The 16,285-nt window shown below is 39.8% G+C and overlaps 1 protein-coding gene across 4 annotated transcripts in view; it reads left to right on the top strand.

Annotated features, from left to right (window-relative positions):
* KALRN (kalirin RhoGEF kinase) overlaps window positions 1-16,285 on the top strand; it is a 452,901-nt gene that overhangs the window by 187,557 nt on the left and 249,059 nt on the right. For all 4 annotated transcript variants that reach the window (XM_082284833.1, XM_082284834.1, XM_082284835.1 and 1 more), the window contains exons 4-5: window positions 6,010-6,202; window positions 10,449-10,961. In XM_082284833.1, coding sequence (XP_082140959.1) covers window positions 6,010-6,202; window positions 10,449-10,961 — 706 coding nt within the window. The remainder of the gene's footprint in view (window positions 1-6,009; window positions 6,203-10,448; window positions 10,962-16,285) is intronic.

The following is a 16,285-nucleotide window of genomic DNA, read 5'->3' on the forward strand; positions in this document are numbered from 1 at the left end:
TTACTTCCAATAGCCTCTGCTCATCCAAACCTTTCAAGAATCATGTGTTTATATTTCAACACAACCCTAATATTTATTTTTTCCAGCAAATGTCAAGAACATATAATTTTCATTTGGTAAAGCATTTTCATTTTGTTTCTGCTAAATCATCTCAAATACAAGCCTTTAAATGCTCAAGAGAGAGTTGAATGGTACTTACTGTTCAAATATTTCTTCATTGTAGTAACAAATCTTTAAATGTAGCCCTGCTTCAACAAAAACAAAGCCCTGATTAATTTCATATTTATCTCAGCAGCTGTTTCAAGGAAGACCTGCCAGATATTGATCCAAATATAGTAGACGTGCAACAACAAAAGGGGAAGAGGGTAAATGGGTGTAGATGAAGACATCATTTACCAGCAGAAACTGAACAGGAATGTGAAAAATTACAGTTTTTGTCTCCAGATTTGGCTTTAACAGCTGCGATCATGCAATTTTTGGACACAGCTGTGTTTTATATCTTTGCTATTTGAATGAAGACAGGAAGCTTCTCAAATAGTGTTTATTTGCTCAGTTAAATAGGAGGCCGAATGCCTGCAGAGCTCTGGGTCCCAGTTCTGGTCTGGGCTGTAATGATGTAGTTCAGGATTTTTACCTGGGTAGAAGAGAGCAGAACACAGCCCTGTTGGACCCTGACAGAGGTACGAATGGGACCTGCACCTCTCAGAACAACTCCCAGGAGCTCATGGGATCATGGTTATATATTGGAAAAAGGTTTTCTTACACCTAGCTGGTATCTGTTCTTGCTAGCTTACATCATTTTCCAACAGAATTGCTTGGAGTTCAGAGCCATTTTTCTTAGAAGTAAAAATTGAATACCAAAATGAGTTACTTGAGAATAGCAAGAGAACCCATCTGGCACCAGTTAGCTTCTGCTGATGTATTTGGGTTTTTTCTGCGTTTCTGTTCCCTTCCTGTTAACTTGGGGCCAGAGGCAGGGGTTGAATGTGGATGTTGTGCAGCCCACACATCTGCATTCTTGTGCCATTCACAGACACACCTCATGTCCCCTAAGAGCAGTGGCTGGAAATCAGAGACAGGAGGTTTGTCTCTGCCTGGACCTCACTGGCTCCAAGTCTTTTTACAACACATCACTGAAATTTCTCTAGATCACTGCTTTATGTCCAGCTCCAGCCACTGTGAAACTGGCTTTGATTTCTTTCTTTCTCTCTCTTTTTAAAAAAGAAAAGTGAGAATGAGTGATTCCTTTTCAGTGCTGAAAGAGAATAAACAAATTTAGGTCACACTAAGGAAGAAAGGATTAATTGGAAGTGGAGTCTGGGTGGCTGTTTCTCCTCTAATTGCAAAAAACCATTGTGAAACCAAGTTTGAAAATGTAAGAAGGAAAGAAGGATGAAGGATTGTCCACCTACAGTCTTTTAGGTGGCTGGAGTTCTCTGGCAGGAGCTTGCTGTGAATTGTTACTCCAGAGCAGTGGTGCTCTTGGGTTGTGCACCACTAAGCTCCTCCCCTGGTCTCTGAGATAGCAGCACACAAGGGAGATGTGAGGACTAGGAGTCACAAGTGTCCCAGGATCTTTGCAAAGACAGTCTGTCTCATCCCACTGAGCAGCTGCTGCCACTGGCAGTGGTGGGTGACAGCTCAGACTGGCAGTGTGACACTGCAGGAACACATCTCTTAACTGGGATTAATAAGCAAGGTACATTTTGCTGAGAAGTATTAAATAGAACAAAATATTTTAATAAATAATGCTGTTCAGGAGTGCTTGGCAAACAGGTCTACTACAAAGTACTATATCTGGTCCTCTAAATGTATTGGAAGGTATATTATGAACATGGCTACTGACTCTTTCTATTGACAAGGTGAACTTCAGGCTCGACATGGTGATGAGAAATTGAACTATGAAAGTCGGCAAGTGATGCTGATTATAAACCTCTCTGCCTAGTTTTATTTTCAAGCTGAGTAAATAAACCACACACAAAATGAATAAAAAATTGCAATTAACCAAAAACATTAACATATAAATTACTGAAGTGAACCTTGGTGCATTTTGATATGGAGACTAGGCAGCAGAGTTAGTAAGATCTCATATGAAGTGAGGCCTTTGGGATAACAGTTTGTGCTTGGAGGCTTTCACATCCTGTTTTTCTGCTCTCACTCCCTCTTTTCCACTCTCAGCTTGTGAACCAATTGGCTGACTACAGCCACATTTGTCAAAGGAATGGTGATCTCAAAAACAACTAATTTCCTACAGATTTTGCACTTATGTATTGATGCCTGAAGAGCTACTTGTTATTCTGATAGTGTCTCCTGACAAGGTTATGCTGACCTGCCTTAAAAGAGATCTTGCTCTCCCCGTTAACAAATCGTATTTAGAATGAGATGTTGGATATGTCAGATCTGGGCTTTTAGTGGTCCAACAGGAATGCTAAAAGTGCTGCTTCATCATTAACTCATGACTGCAAAATGAGAATGGAGATATTACATCATTTCAGCTAATCAAGTGCTGAAGCTTCAAAATGCCAGAAGCTTTGGCCAAACCATAAGGGTGAAAAATACACATAACCAATAGGTATCTGAAAGATTAATCAGAAAGCATGAAGTCCTTAAATTCATTTGGTACCCAGCAAGACAGCTCTTGCCAAAGAAAATACAATTTAGAATGCGCCTGAATTAAAGAGGAAATCAAAACAGAGGCATTTATTTTTACAAAATTATCACATCTGCTTCTGAGTTTCAGTTTTATACCTTTTTTTTTTAAATTCAGATCATAAGTATTATTTTCACAAATATTCTAGGGTATTTTTATTAGACTGAGAAGCTGCTCTTTGCTTAAAAGCAGTGGAGCAACTGAAATGACTTATCAACTATCAAATCATTTCTGCTCACCATTGCAAATCTAGCCCAGATGAGCACAGCCAAAAGGTTGATGGATTGTCCAAATACCTTGATTTGAGCGTTTTTCCAGTTTCTGGTCAAATATCAATACCGGAAAAAATTAAGCACCACAATCAACGTTAATTGCCTTACTAAAGTGGTTACTTGTGCGTAATAGATATGTGTATTGATGTATCATCTTGGGAGCCAGGAATAAGGCATGTCTTGCTTGGACAATGTGGAGGTAGCTTGATTGCTGCTGCTGCTGCTTTTCCCGATCAATTGCTAGATTGGGAAGGGTTTGGGTTGTTGCTTTTAAGCAATAAAGTTAATAAGCATGGCCAGACTATTCAAAAGGAATGTCGGGTCATTTCCTCAATCCATGCTGAGGTAACTGAAGAAATATGACTGATTGTCAGAGATGACAAATTGCCCCAGACTGCCTCACCAGAGTTTATCGGAGTTTCATTATGTCTAGGCCAACTTTTTTAGGACACTGTCAATAGCTGGAAATATTTGGATATTGCAACTTGAATTTTGGCCTTTTTAAAATTTTGTTTGTTTTGTTTTGTTTTGTTTTGTTTTGTTTTTTATTAAATTGCCTGTGAGGTGTCCCCACAATTATGTAAGCCTTTTGTACTTCCACCTCCATGTTCAGTTTTGGTTTTCCAGACCATTATTACTCATTATTTTTAATTCCCTAGATTTGCATTTATCCTCAAAAGTAATTCATTGGAATTCATTCCAGACAGCTGAAGACTGTAGTATGAATATAGGTAGCTAGAGACCTCTGGCAAGGCAGGCTCCTTAAACAAACACAGCATGGCAGATGGTCCCTGCCCTGAAGAAGTTACAGTTTAAATAATTTTCTTGTCTCTCACTTCTTTCTTTGAGATATTAGTACCTGATTAGTATCCGGCTACCTGTTTGTGCAGGATAAGTGCTCTCAAAGGCACCATCTCTGCAGCAAGCTCTGCAACTGAAAGTAGAAATGATGAGCAGGCAGCTTTCTGTCTTGCAACAATTTAAACACTGTTAAATAATAGATTTTGACAAGCAGGTTTAGAAATCAGGTGCTAATTTTCTGCAAGAAGTCAGAAGAATGTGGAGTTATCACTGTGCTGGGGGGATCAAATTGTGTAGATGAGACTACAGACCCACAGATCTTGTTACAGGTTAGTACCATTCATCAGATTAAAAAAAAAAATTGCAATTTTGGATCTGGATCTGTTTGTGTCTAAGACTTTAGTTCAGGTTCATAAACAGAAGACTTCAGTGTTTCAGGACATTTTTGTTCTGCTTACCAAAATAGGTTTTTATGTTGTTCATTAATAAGTGTTAACTTACTGTTTTACATCAGATTTGGTAAGTTGGCAGGTTGGCCATGGCAAGGGGAGTTGGAATGAAGCTAATATTGGCTATGCCTTGCTGCGGTTGCAGTGGATGGTGGTGGTGTATTTACTTATTTATATCAGAAAAGACAGATTGCACTTACCTGTTACTTGTCTGCTGTTGGAGCCCTCCATGTGTCCATATGACTCCTACATCTCTTTGTCAAGTGTTTGAAGAAATCCTTGGAAAAGTCAGTTTAGTAAAACAGGGATCAGTGATTTGGCAGAAGTTCCTGAAGATCCTATAAAGATTTGCAAGAAAAATAACACAAAACACAACCCCTTTCTATTCTTTGCTTTGTGATTTGATTCCTTGTCTCAGCTCTTGTTCCAAAAGGCAAGAGGCAGTAGCACCCCCAACAAAGCTTCTTTTACAGCCTTTCTTTGCCATTAGTTATGAAAGGATCAGATGTCTGACCTTTCAGCAGTAGGTAAAATGAGAATAAAAAGATCTGTATTCCTGAGTGTTTGGAAGTGCCTGGTCTCCCTAGTTTTTCTTTGCACTGACTATTTTATGCAGTGTGCTGTGGATGTACCAATAATGCCAAGGCAGAGGACCAAGCTTGTTGTCCCTGAGTGCTCCTGCCTGGCACTATGTTGAGACTGTTCAAGTTAGCTGGTTCTCTTAACATGTATTAGTCCAGTGTGTGCCTCCTATGAAGAATATTCCTGTCCTTGTTCCAGCCCAGAAACCTAATTGCAAGTTTATAGAGTTGCTTTCCGTTGAATATGTAGGATGGATCTTATTAGCAGAAAGAGTGTTTTAAGAAGTTAAAGAGGTAGAGTGCAGTGAAAGTCCTCCCGTGTGTTTGTGCACTGGGAATATTTCTGTGGAGGCTAAAGAGTCTTACAATTTCTGCATTATACATATACCTCTTTTTCTGAGGATAAATACTACTATGTCCCTTGAAAAGCCGTGCTGAAAGCTGCACAGACTTGACTTGAATGGAAATATCCTATTCTTTCTCCTCTCTTCTTGTGAGGAAAAAGAAGAGGTGTGTTTTCAAGTGAATGCTCTGGTGTTGTTGGGACCCACCCATTGCTAGTGACCAGGCCAGATAACTGTCTTAGACTTCTGAGAAAGAAGGAGTAAAGGCTGTCAGAAAAGTCTCACTGTGGATTGAAAAAAGGTCCTGTAGCATTTGGAAGATCAATCATGAGGGAAAAGGGCCCCAGTGACAGTGCACATGCTGAGTCACAAGGGCCTTCCTGTCAGGGAGTAATTGCCAGGCACATTTCTGGAAATGACACTTTTCTGGAACTGGAACTTTTTAAAAAGCCCTTATAGGGGCCTCTAAAAATGAAGGCACCCAAATTTACAAGTAGCCACTAATGCTAAGGCACAGGACCCTGCTTGTTGACTTTGGCTGGGTTGAATATGTTGAAAGCAGAATCCATTGCATGTACACATAAAGAGCTTCTATACAGATATATTTGATTCTGTTTTCAATTGTGTGAAAGTATGTATGATTTCAATGAGTATTTGAATTACACATGCTTGGAAAATTAGAGAATAAACTGTAATCTAGACACTTGAATTTCATGTAAATTACATTATAATATATAATTTATAATACATTTAATATAACCTCTCTTATAGCCTTTATACTGTACTATCTTTAGTCTTTTTCGTTAATTATTCCTTGCTTTGCTCTGAAGCACCAAACACCAGCAACAAAAGTCAAGCCTCCGTGTGGCTGCCCACAGTATTAATTCTCATGATATGCTTTTATTCCTGCAGCGAAGATGTTTGCAAACGAGGATTCACTGTTATTATTGATATGCGGGGATCCAAATGGGATTTGATCAAGCCTCTCCTAAAAACCCTTCAAGAAGCCTTTCCTGCTGAGATTCATGTTGCCCTGATTATAAAACCTGATAATTTCTGGCAGAAGCAGAAAACAAACTTCGGCAGTTCCAAGTTCATCTTTGAGGTGAGAACCATGTAGAAAAATGTATGGTAAAGCATTATCTCTGATAAGAACCTTTCTTCAGGTAAAAAAACCCCTGTGACTGAAAGCAAAATATACCTCTGGGGGAAGGTGGCAGGACTAGGCTGATGCCCTGGCATCAGGTTGTTTTCTGAGCACACTGGTGGAATGAGTTACATGTTTCATCCTAGAGGTTCACATAGTTCATTTTGCTGAGGGGTTTTTTTTGTGGTATTTATTTTTGGTGGTGTTGCATTAAGTCTTTCCTTTGTTTCTCATAGGAAAAAAACCAAAAAAGCCCCCACCAAATATCAAATCAGTCAAAATGCTAAAGATATTCTTTTTTAGATGCAAATGTATGGGTTTGTTAGTTGACCTCTACCAAACTTCCACTAGTGGCTTTTATTTTATAAAAGACATTTGCTAAATTGTCACCTCTTTCACTTAATTGAGATTTACAATTCAGGGGTAACATTAACAGCTCATGTGAATGATAAGGTGCCTCAGGCATGTCCTTTGAGAAGTAACCAGTATATAACAACTGCATAATTAAGGGAATTTTACTAACTTTGTTGTTGATGAAGACAAACCAGCTGTGTTCTCTTGAGCACTTCAGTTTTCTATGAATTTCAGCTTCTTACCCAAAAAGAATCAAAACTCAGGTGCATGAAGTACTCATACATCAGTCATGCCCTGCCATGACTTAGTCATGCATTATCTTTTAATAATTCACTGAAAAACATTTCTATTGTTGGCTGTCTTACCAATCCATTATTTTCAGAGAGACACACAAATTTTGCATCTCTGGAATGCAGAAGAGAATTTGGCTATAGCTCTTAATGTTTACTGCAATGGAAGACTGTATTTAAGTAACTATATAAGTTTTGGTGAAGTTGGTGTGATATAAATGTGTCCTTATTTTCAACCTGTTCTTGCAAGCACCTTTGAATGGCTATGAGGAATTATGTTGGCGTTACTCATTAACACAATTTTACATTATTATCACATTTTAAGTGCTTGTAAATTTTCACCCGTTTCACAAAATCCAGTCAATTCATAAATTTTGCTTTGATTAAATCAGTCTTTACACTCCTTGGTACCTTTGAGGACTCAGCCATCAAAATAACTTCCACTTGCTACCCCATATGTGCTTTTTAAAGCAAAGCTGCCCCCAGTATGGGTTTGTTAGACTCAGAGATTCCTCATGCTCACTACCATCACTGGTCCTGGCAGGGCAGCTGCCATCACAGTGCAGTGACATTGGCATTGCTGCCGTGGGGAGTGAGAGGGATGGGGGCAGTGGGGAGGAGAAGGGAGTTGTGTGGCTACAGCAGAACATGGAGCAGGAGGGAGCCTGTGCAGAGATTAACAGTAGGATAGGTTTAGGGCATGGGGAGCTTCTGTTTAAAATATATGAGGGCACTGAGGGGCAGTCACATAGTAGCCCAAGAATATGAGTGTATATCCAACACTGAATTTCAATTCTCCAGTGCTTTAGTAAATGTCTTCCTAAAGTTTCATAGCCTAGAGGTAAAGGAACAGAGTTCAAGTATGTATTTTTAGGACATTGGTTTGGTTTTAAAATCAATAAATACTTTCTGGAGGCTTGACATATGTTTTTATTATGTGGAGTTGTGATGATAGTAAAGAGTAAACTGTGATCAAGTTATTCTTCATGGTTACACCTCTGAGTCCGTAGTGTTTAAAAAGCTCTGGAGTTGTTTGCTGGACATGCTGGAATGAATTAAATGTATTTTCATTTTGTGTGTGTTGTGAGTGCCCTTGAGCCTTGGTCTGTCTGCAGGGCTGTTCACATGGGTGTCCAATGGTCCACAAATTTTTGGACCAGAGGGGGTGAGTCAGTGCTTTCACTGTCTATTGAACCACCTGCAGACACTCAGAATCATAGAATGGTTTGAGTCGTTCAATTCCATGAATCAAACCAAGGTTTCCTAAGCTGTGGTCCACCCTACAATATACACACCACAACCAAGGAACTTCTGTTTAAAGGATTCTTTGGGATGTTGCTGCTTGTCAATAAGTTCAGGCTCTTGGGCAGCTCATGCTCTCTCATAAGAACTGTGGATATCAAACAAGGCCCACATTTATTTGGTTTATGTGGGGCAGCTCACAGGTACCCTCTCTGAACTGGCCTGTCGTGGCAATTTCCCACAGCTCGGCTCAAACACGAGGGCCTTGGCAGGAGCACACTGCAGTGGAAGGCAATGGGAGTCTCTGCTGAACTATCCCATCCACAAACTCAGCAGTACCCAGTGTTAGTTTTAAGGCCAGTTATTTTTAAGGTTTTGTATTTTTTGAGCTTAATGGAAGTATTATGTGTGTGCCAGGGCACTGTGACCCTTAGTGGAGGCTGATGAACTGGATTTTGTGGGGTGAGATTCCGGCACAGTGTTTCTGTGTCACAGTCCAGAGTGAAGCATGTACACAGATCTTCACCCAGAAAGAGAAAGAAAAGTGTTTGGTTGATGTACGTGGATCCCAAAGTTTCCTGTCACTTTGAGGAATGGACCAGGCAGCTTACTTAGCATTAATTCAGAGGTGCTTTCAAGATTATTTTCTTTCTCCTGCTGGAAGAGTCTAAATAGTGGGCAACACTTTTAAATTGATTTCAAAAGAGGGATGAGTAGTGCCTAGGAAACAGTAACCACCTACCTACCTCACTAAAATTGCTTTCATTAGAGTTTCAATAACTACTTAAAAAATCAAACCTGAATAAAGAAAATTTCTGCAGAATTCAAGAAATGAAAAGCCTTGCTACTATCTCACGTCAAATTCTGTCCATGCTTAGAGCAATGTTTCCATTAGCTTGGCAGACTGAGAGGGATCCCCAAGTGTTAGCCATCAAGAGAAGTAATTCCCTGACAGGCAGTTAAACTCTAAATTGAATTATCTTCAAGGTCTCAGTGTCCAGATAAAGAGGTTTAAAATTTTGAAAACCCTCTGAAGCTACGTACTTACCTTCCCACTGTTTCTTTGCTCTTCCCACTCTCCTCACTTTTCCTCAAAGCAAGGAATATTGCAAGAACATTTTAAAATAATCTTTCTCCTGAGCTTAAGTTCAATACAATCTCAATTTTAATACATTGCAGAATGCCTGATATTTTTGGATGGATACAAATTGGAAGAAAAAGGCTATTATTAACCTTTAACCATTTGCGAGCCTACTGTTATGGACATAATTCAGGATAGTGGTCAGGACTTTAGGTGTTTTTCTTTGTAGATTACTTTTACAAGAGTGCTGTGATTACTGGGTGCCTCCATTTCTGAAGAGCACAAGCCCTGGCATTCTTTAGAGGCCTGATCTCTAGGGGATAGATGTGCAGTCACTGATGAAGATACAAGCCTTTAAGGACTGCCAGCTTGGGTGTTAACATGACAGCACTGAAAATCTCTAGTTACATATGAAACCCTATGCTCCTAATTTCAGAAAGAAGTAGTTTGTCTAAAACAAATGGGAAAAGCTATCAGTTTCTGTGTCCTTGAACTGTAATCTGTTTTCCAGTCATCCAGTGCTTTTCTCTATCACCAGTTACCGAGTCTGAATGAATTAAAACCATTTCTCATTGATTGTGTATGATTCATGAGCAGTACTTTCTATTGGCAACAAGTTCTAGTTGTTAATACTTCAATGACATTTCACTTTTACATTGATTTTGGTATAATTACATTAGGAATTGCTAATATGGAAGAGTGACAAAAAGCCAGCTGGAATAACTTGGAAGGAGAAACCCAGCATATTCTCAGTTATGGCAGTTTGCAATACCTGCTTCAGTTCATACAACTGAAACTTTTGCTTCTGGGTAGCCACTAGCTGGGGTGTAACACAAATAGCAGAGTCCCTGTAATACCTGTACCTGTTTAGTGAACAACCATGTCCAGATATCCAAAGGCTGCAGTAAGAAGTCTTCCGTGTCCAGCTGGGCTGATGAAAAGCTGTGGCAGAAGCATTTTCACTACATGTTGTTGGTAGTCAGGCCAGCTAAAAAAGATAGGCATTATTTCAGTAAATATCATGTCTTTTAATAAATAAATAAATAAGTGCCATTAGTAGCAAAGTTTTCTGTCCAATTAATACATCAAAATTAAACACAGTCCTTGACATCTCTTACAATGTTCCTTCAGCTATGTATTGATGAGGAAAATACTCACTTCATGCTGTTTATGGGTTGTGCTGTTAATTCTGATTGGATGGCCCCTGATTTAAATGCTGTCCTTTTCCCTTCCTTAGACAAGTATGGTGTCTGTGGAAGGCCTGGCAAAGCTTGTAGACCCTTCTCAACTGACGGACGAGTTCGAAGGGTCCTTGGATTACAACCACGATGAATGGATAGAGCTGCGTGTCTCCTTGGAAGAGTTTTTCAACAGTGCCATCCATTTATTATCAAGGCTGGAGGATCTCCAGGAAATGTTGGCTAGGAAGGAGTTTCCAGTTGATGTTGAGGGCTCAAGAAGGCTGATTGATGAGCATACACAGCTTAAGAAAAAAGTTATTAAAGCTCCTGTGGAAGAACTGGATCGTGAGGGCCAGAGGTTATTACAATGCATAAGATCCAGTGATGGTTTTTCTGGTAGGAACTGCATTCCTGGAAGTGCAGACTTTCAAAGTCTTGTGCCAAAGATTACCAGCCTTTTAGACAAGCTGCATTCTACCCGGCAACACTTGCATCAGATGTGGCATGTCCGCAAGCTGAAACTGGACCAGTGCTTTCAACTCCGGCTTTTTGAGCAAGATGCTGAGAAGGTAGGGGATAATTTGTTCCTTTTTTCATACTTTAAACAACACTCTGTTGCAAGGGTGACCATTTTTTCTATAAGTGGCAACATGAGGTGTTCATCACATGTGTAAATCTCATGTTGCCAGCAGATACACTTCATGTGACTCATAAACCAAATTCACCAAGGTAATTGTTGGATGTAGCAGGCATAATAATATCCAAGAGTAACTTGTCTATGTCACTTTTGATGAAAGTTAATCTGCTTTTCTGTCTCACAAGGAGTATATTTGTTAGACATTAGCACAAGAATCTGTTTTTTTTTTCCAAACTTTACTAAGCTTATGAATATATTTATTTGTCACAGCACTGAAAGAAGAATGATTTTGGGGTTTAATTCACTGTGATTATTTGATCTTCTTGGAGTCAATGGCAAATTTCAAGTATGGGTTTCAGGGAATTTACTTTAGAACATTGTGCAGCACTAAAGCCTTGGCTTTCTTAATACAGAAATGCTTGGCACCTTGTTAGGTGATTTTGTGAGAAGTCTTTGTTGCACATTTAAAATTCCCGGCCACAGAGGTAGGGTGTTCTCAGTGGAAGGTACTGAGCTCTCAGAATCGTGTTTATCTAGTCTGTATATCCATCAAAATCACCAATCTCTGAATCTTCTCTACTTAATGTATTATCCAGTTGTCTCACTAATGTGTTTGCCTGGACAAACCCAGGAGGAGTTGCAGAAAAAAAGCAGACCTCATCTGCAGGGGGATCTCATGAGGATGTTTTTTTTTAATCAGCTACTAGTTAGTGTTATTTTAAAACACCGTGGAGAAGCACATTGCTGAAACAAACTTAATCTTGAGTAGTGCAGAACCAGACACTTGACATTGGATTTCGATGCATGTGCTAAATATCTCCAAGACTTGCTAGGACTATAAAAGCTCCATCATTTTATAATCAATCCTCCTGTTGGGAAAACCTTGAATTCGGATGAGTCCCTCTAAAATAAGAGTCACTGCAACATCACTCAAGGATGCATAAGAGCAGAGTTTAAATTCCAAATGCTACAATAGTAGCATTTCTCCTGTTCATTGTGTATCATATGCTGTGTAAGGAGGCCACTCACTTTTGTCCTTCCCAGCAGTGGCTGTACTTCAGTCAGTGCTTCACTCTGGATTTTCAGTTTCTTTGGGATTATTCGGATGACCACTGCTTATTAATTTTATTTTTTAATTTACGATTATTATTTGATAATATTATTAGTAAATATTTAGAAAGTTATAATTAATAATGTTATAAGCTGAAAGGCTCTCAGATCAAGCCAGTGTTTGAGAAGTCCTTGTTGCCAAGCATTGTTCTGTGGCATTGAAGGAAGTCTCCAGGGTGTTTCCTTTCTACCTCTTGCACAGGCATGAAAGGATGATGTGATATAAGTCTAGGCAATGTGACAGCAAAGCTCTTTGCATGTGTTATTCTGTGGTTGTTATGTGTAAGGTCTAGGCAAGTCAACAAGTAAATGAAATTTCTGACGTGAAGGAAGAAGTGAGAATGTGCTTTCTGCCTTTCTAACACTGGCTGCCTTGAGCAATTCCAGTTTGACAAAACCAGGATTCTGCTCTTCTCAACTTCTCTTCTTCATCTGCCTCACATTAACTAAAGACACAGTCAGCTTCTCTGCTTTAGCTCTGCTTGCCTTTTCTTTACTTCTGTGTTTTCCCAAAGAATATAAAATATTTTCTTCTTTTATATTCCCAAGTCTGTGTTTTTAGTCTTCTCAGTTTGTGAGTCCCTAAAATTCTTCCCAGAAGGGTTGCAGACCCTTTAACGTCACATTTCGCACGTGTAGACTGATGTAAAACACTGATGTGCTTTTCCTCTGTAGCGGCCTTTTTCAGATCTCTTTGAAGTAGTCTGACCACCTCAGACTGGAAAGTACTTGTTTCATAAAATGTTCAGAGCTAAATACAGTCTGAGTGCTGTCTCCACTATAGAAATAGCCACCAATATGTCTGCATATTGAATTTTAGAGTTTCCAGGTACCTCCATTTGCTCAGTTGCACTCTACTTAGGTGTGGTAGCAGAGCCAGGATACTCTTCATCTCCTGGAGAGAGACACAGATCTTTTTGTATAGCCTGGATATGTCGTTTAGTTCTAGTCAAATGACAACTCTAGTAGCCTGTGAAAGATCAAACTCCAACATAAAATTCTGAATATAAACAAGGTTTTAGGGTCTTTAAAAATATCTCTGTATACTCATTGGATGATATTTCAAGAAACCTGTTATAATAAGGAGAAAATGGAGAAGGACTTTCATTTTCTGGACATCTCTGATTTCAAAAATTTAATGTGTCCTCATTGCCTGAAAAGTTCTTAAAAATGGGATAGAAAAAAAAAGGGACACAAGGACTAAAACACATAGTATTCTAAGGAAAGTTAATTTTTGCACCCTTTGGTATTACAATACCCCAGATGTTCAAAGCAAATCAATTCACTTTTTTTCCCTCTTATAGATCCCCTCTATTGGAACATTTAGAAATGGCAGTCACTGCCAGGACACACAAAATATTTAAATTACAGACATTACAAGTCACAGAAGTCTGTATAGTTGTGTGCTGAACAACTCATTGCCAAAATAAACAGAGGGGATGGCAGTCACAGCCTGGGCTTCTCCCACTCAAATCAGTGGGAGAGAGCAGGGCTCTCTGTGGAGAAACTGTGTCCCCAAGTCAGGGCTTTAGGGTTTTATTTTCCTGTACTGTGGCCAAGGGAAAGGAAAAGCGGGGCTATCACATAGGCACAAACAGTGCAGTGAGATTGAATCTCCAGATGGAGACTGGAAGCTCCTTGAAGCTCAAGTCAGCAGGCAGGTCAGCCATGTGGGGAGCTTTGGCAGAGGGGTGTGAGGAAGTTCACATGCTGTGCAGTGCTGACTGTAATGATCTGCTGATAAATAACACATTTCAGCTGCTGGCGAAGCCCTGACCCTCACTGTTCAACAAATTTATTGCTCACCAACTAATGGAGAAATACATATGTAGATATATATAATTTTGAAACTAGAACTGAGACTTCACTGTGTTTTACTGGGTAACAGGGAAAATATTTTTAGTCACCAGTAACATTAAAAAATGTATCCCAGTCTAAATTGAATATTGTTTGAAACAAAAAACCCACAATCAGCGTAGATCCAAGTATTAGAACTATCTGAGAAATGATAATTGGTTGGTGGAAATCTGGACAGGGAGAAGAGTTCAGGCAAGAGTCCACATGTTTTGCACTTGAATAAATACAAAAAAAAAAGGCAAAAATTATACTTACACTCCATACTTTCCAGCTTTTCTGGAAATCATTTGTAACTGGCACCCAATTTGACTTATGTAGGAATTTCCACATCATTCTGTGTTGGTTCCACACCAATTTTACTACCCCAACATATCTGTGAATGAAAAAAACTCATGATGTAATCAGCATTGTCCATGTTAAGTATAAACAATACAGTCACCAGCTGGACCGAGCTAAGGGTCTGCACTGTGAGCTCCTCACAGCAGAGCGAGGAGCTGCTCTAACACCGTGGGAATCAGCCCCAATAGCAGGCAAGAGGGGGCTTGGCATGTTCTCTCTGTCCTCACCTCCCCTCTTGCTTCCTGACTTCCTACACAGTCCACTACACAAAGGCAAGCTCCAAAAGATGGAGTTAGAAAATGCCATGAGTGAATTTCATTGGAAGTTTGCGGTGGGAGAAACATTTTATTTGGATCAGGCCAGCTTTGTAGAAAGTCTAGTGGCAAACCACAGGCCACATTTAGTCTTCAAGGAGCAGTGAAATAGCAGGCTTACAGTCAAAACCATCAGCCCCATGTAAACCAAGGCTTCCCTTTGAAAAATACAGCTCTGCCAGTGATTTTCCTTGTGGAGCAGGCGATGGGAAGCTGTGCTGGCTGCTGGGGCTGCTATGGTGTGACTGCTCTGTGGGTGTCTGCAGGGAGCGGGAGGGGAAAGCATGGGTAGCTTGCAGCTCCTACTCCACAGCAGCTGTAGCTCCCTTTTTCCAGGTGATGTGACCAGCCTGGAGCAACAGAAAGATTTTGGTGAGTGCAAGAGTGATTGGAATGTGATTAACAATGCAAAGTTCATAGATAGGAGACAAATTTGGAGGGGGGTATAAGCAAAATGGTTAAGAGGAATAGGGTGCAGTAACAGTTGCAGCAGTTCTCCTGCCTCCCGCTCCCTGTGCAAGTGTGGGCAGTGAGACCATGGCACTGAGGAGCAGACACTGCCTTCCTCCCTCTCACACCCACTTCTGGCCCCTTCCTCAGTCAAGTCTCCTTAAGTAAGGGAACCATTGTGTTATTCTACTGAATGGGTGCTATTAAAGTCAGCCCCCACTGAGTGAAATAAATAATGTGGCATTTGGTTTCTCAAGCAGGAAAGTTACAGCTGTATCAGCTGTACTAGACTCCTGTCCAGTGTCCAATTCCAATTCCTAATGAAAGTATTGGGAAGACTCCTACTGATTTTCAGCAGAAGTGCATTATACTCATTAACTAACAATATACCCATTCAGAAGTGCCAGATGAAATTTAGCAGTTCCTGGTTAAGAATGTCACTTAAAAGGCAGAGTTAGTCTAGAAAAATACAGAGAAGCTTTAGCTCTGCAGTAAAGTCAGTGGGGGGGAAGAGTATCCAAGAATATATAGTCCAAGTACTTGAACCATGCTCATGCTCGTTTTGGAGTATTACACCTGCCAAAGGTTCACGTTCCTCAGAAGGAAGGAATGTTGTGCAAGTTACTCTTTCTCTAAAAAGATGCAGGATGGCTTTGATGGATAATCAAGTGCAACATGTAGAAATTTATGCTGTGGTTCAGGTGGGAAAAGATGGCTTTAAAGAAGAAACATTGATATACTGATGTTTGAGAGAAAGGAAACTATCAGTACATTTGTGATTGTATGACACCCACTTTAACTGTTTCGTACATTACTTCCCCTCATACTGCATTTAAAAATTCTGATGCTGTATGTTTTGTAATAAAATGCATTACAAAACTGATGATATGATCCTTCTTGCTAATAGGAGGCAGTTTATTTTATTACAGTCCATTAAGTAGAGCAATTGTAGCTGCTCCTTTAGTCAAGGGAAGCATTTCCTAGAAATGGGTCTTAGCTGACTTTCTGGAAAAGCAGTATAAGCAAGATTAAAAACCAACTTTGCTTCCTTTTACATTCTACATCACCTCTAAGTTCTCTTCTTTTAGCAGTGTCAAAAGACCCTTGAAGTGATACCTAAAGCAAGTTTATAGAGTTTTCCTCTTTGCAACACGTCGTATTAACCCTTAAGGACTTGCATAATTCC

Source organism: Coloeus monedula, assembly GCF_965178545.1.
Source record: "Coloeus monedula genome assembly, chromosome: 7".
Lineage (NCBI taxonomy): Eukaryota > Metazoa > Chordata > Aves > Passeriformes > Corvidae > Coloeus > Coloeus monedula.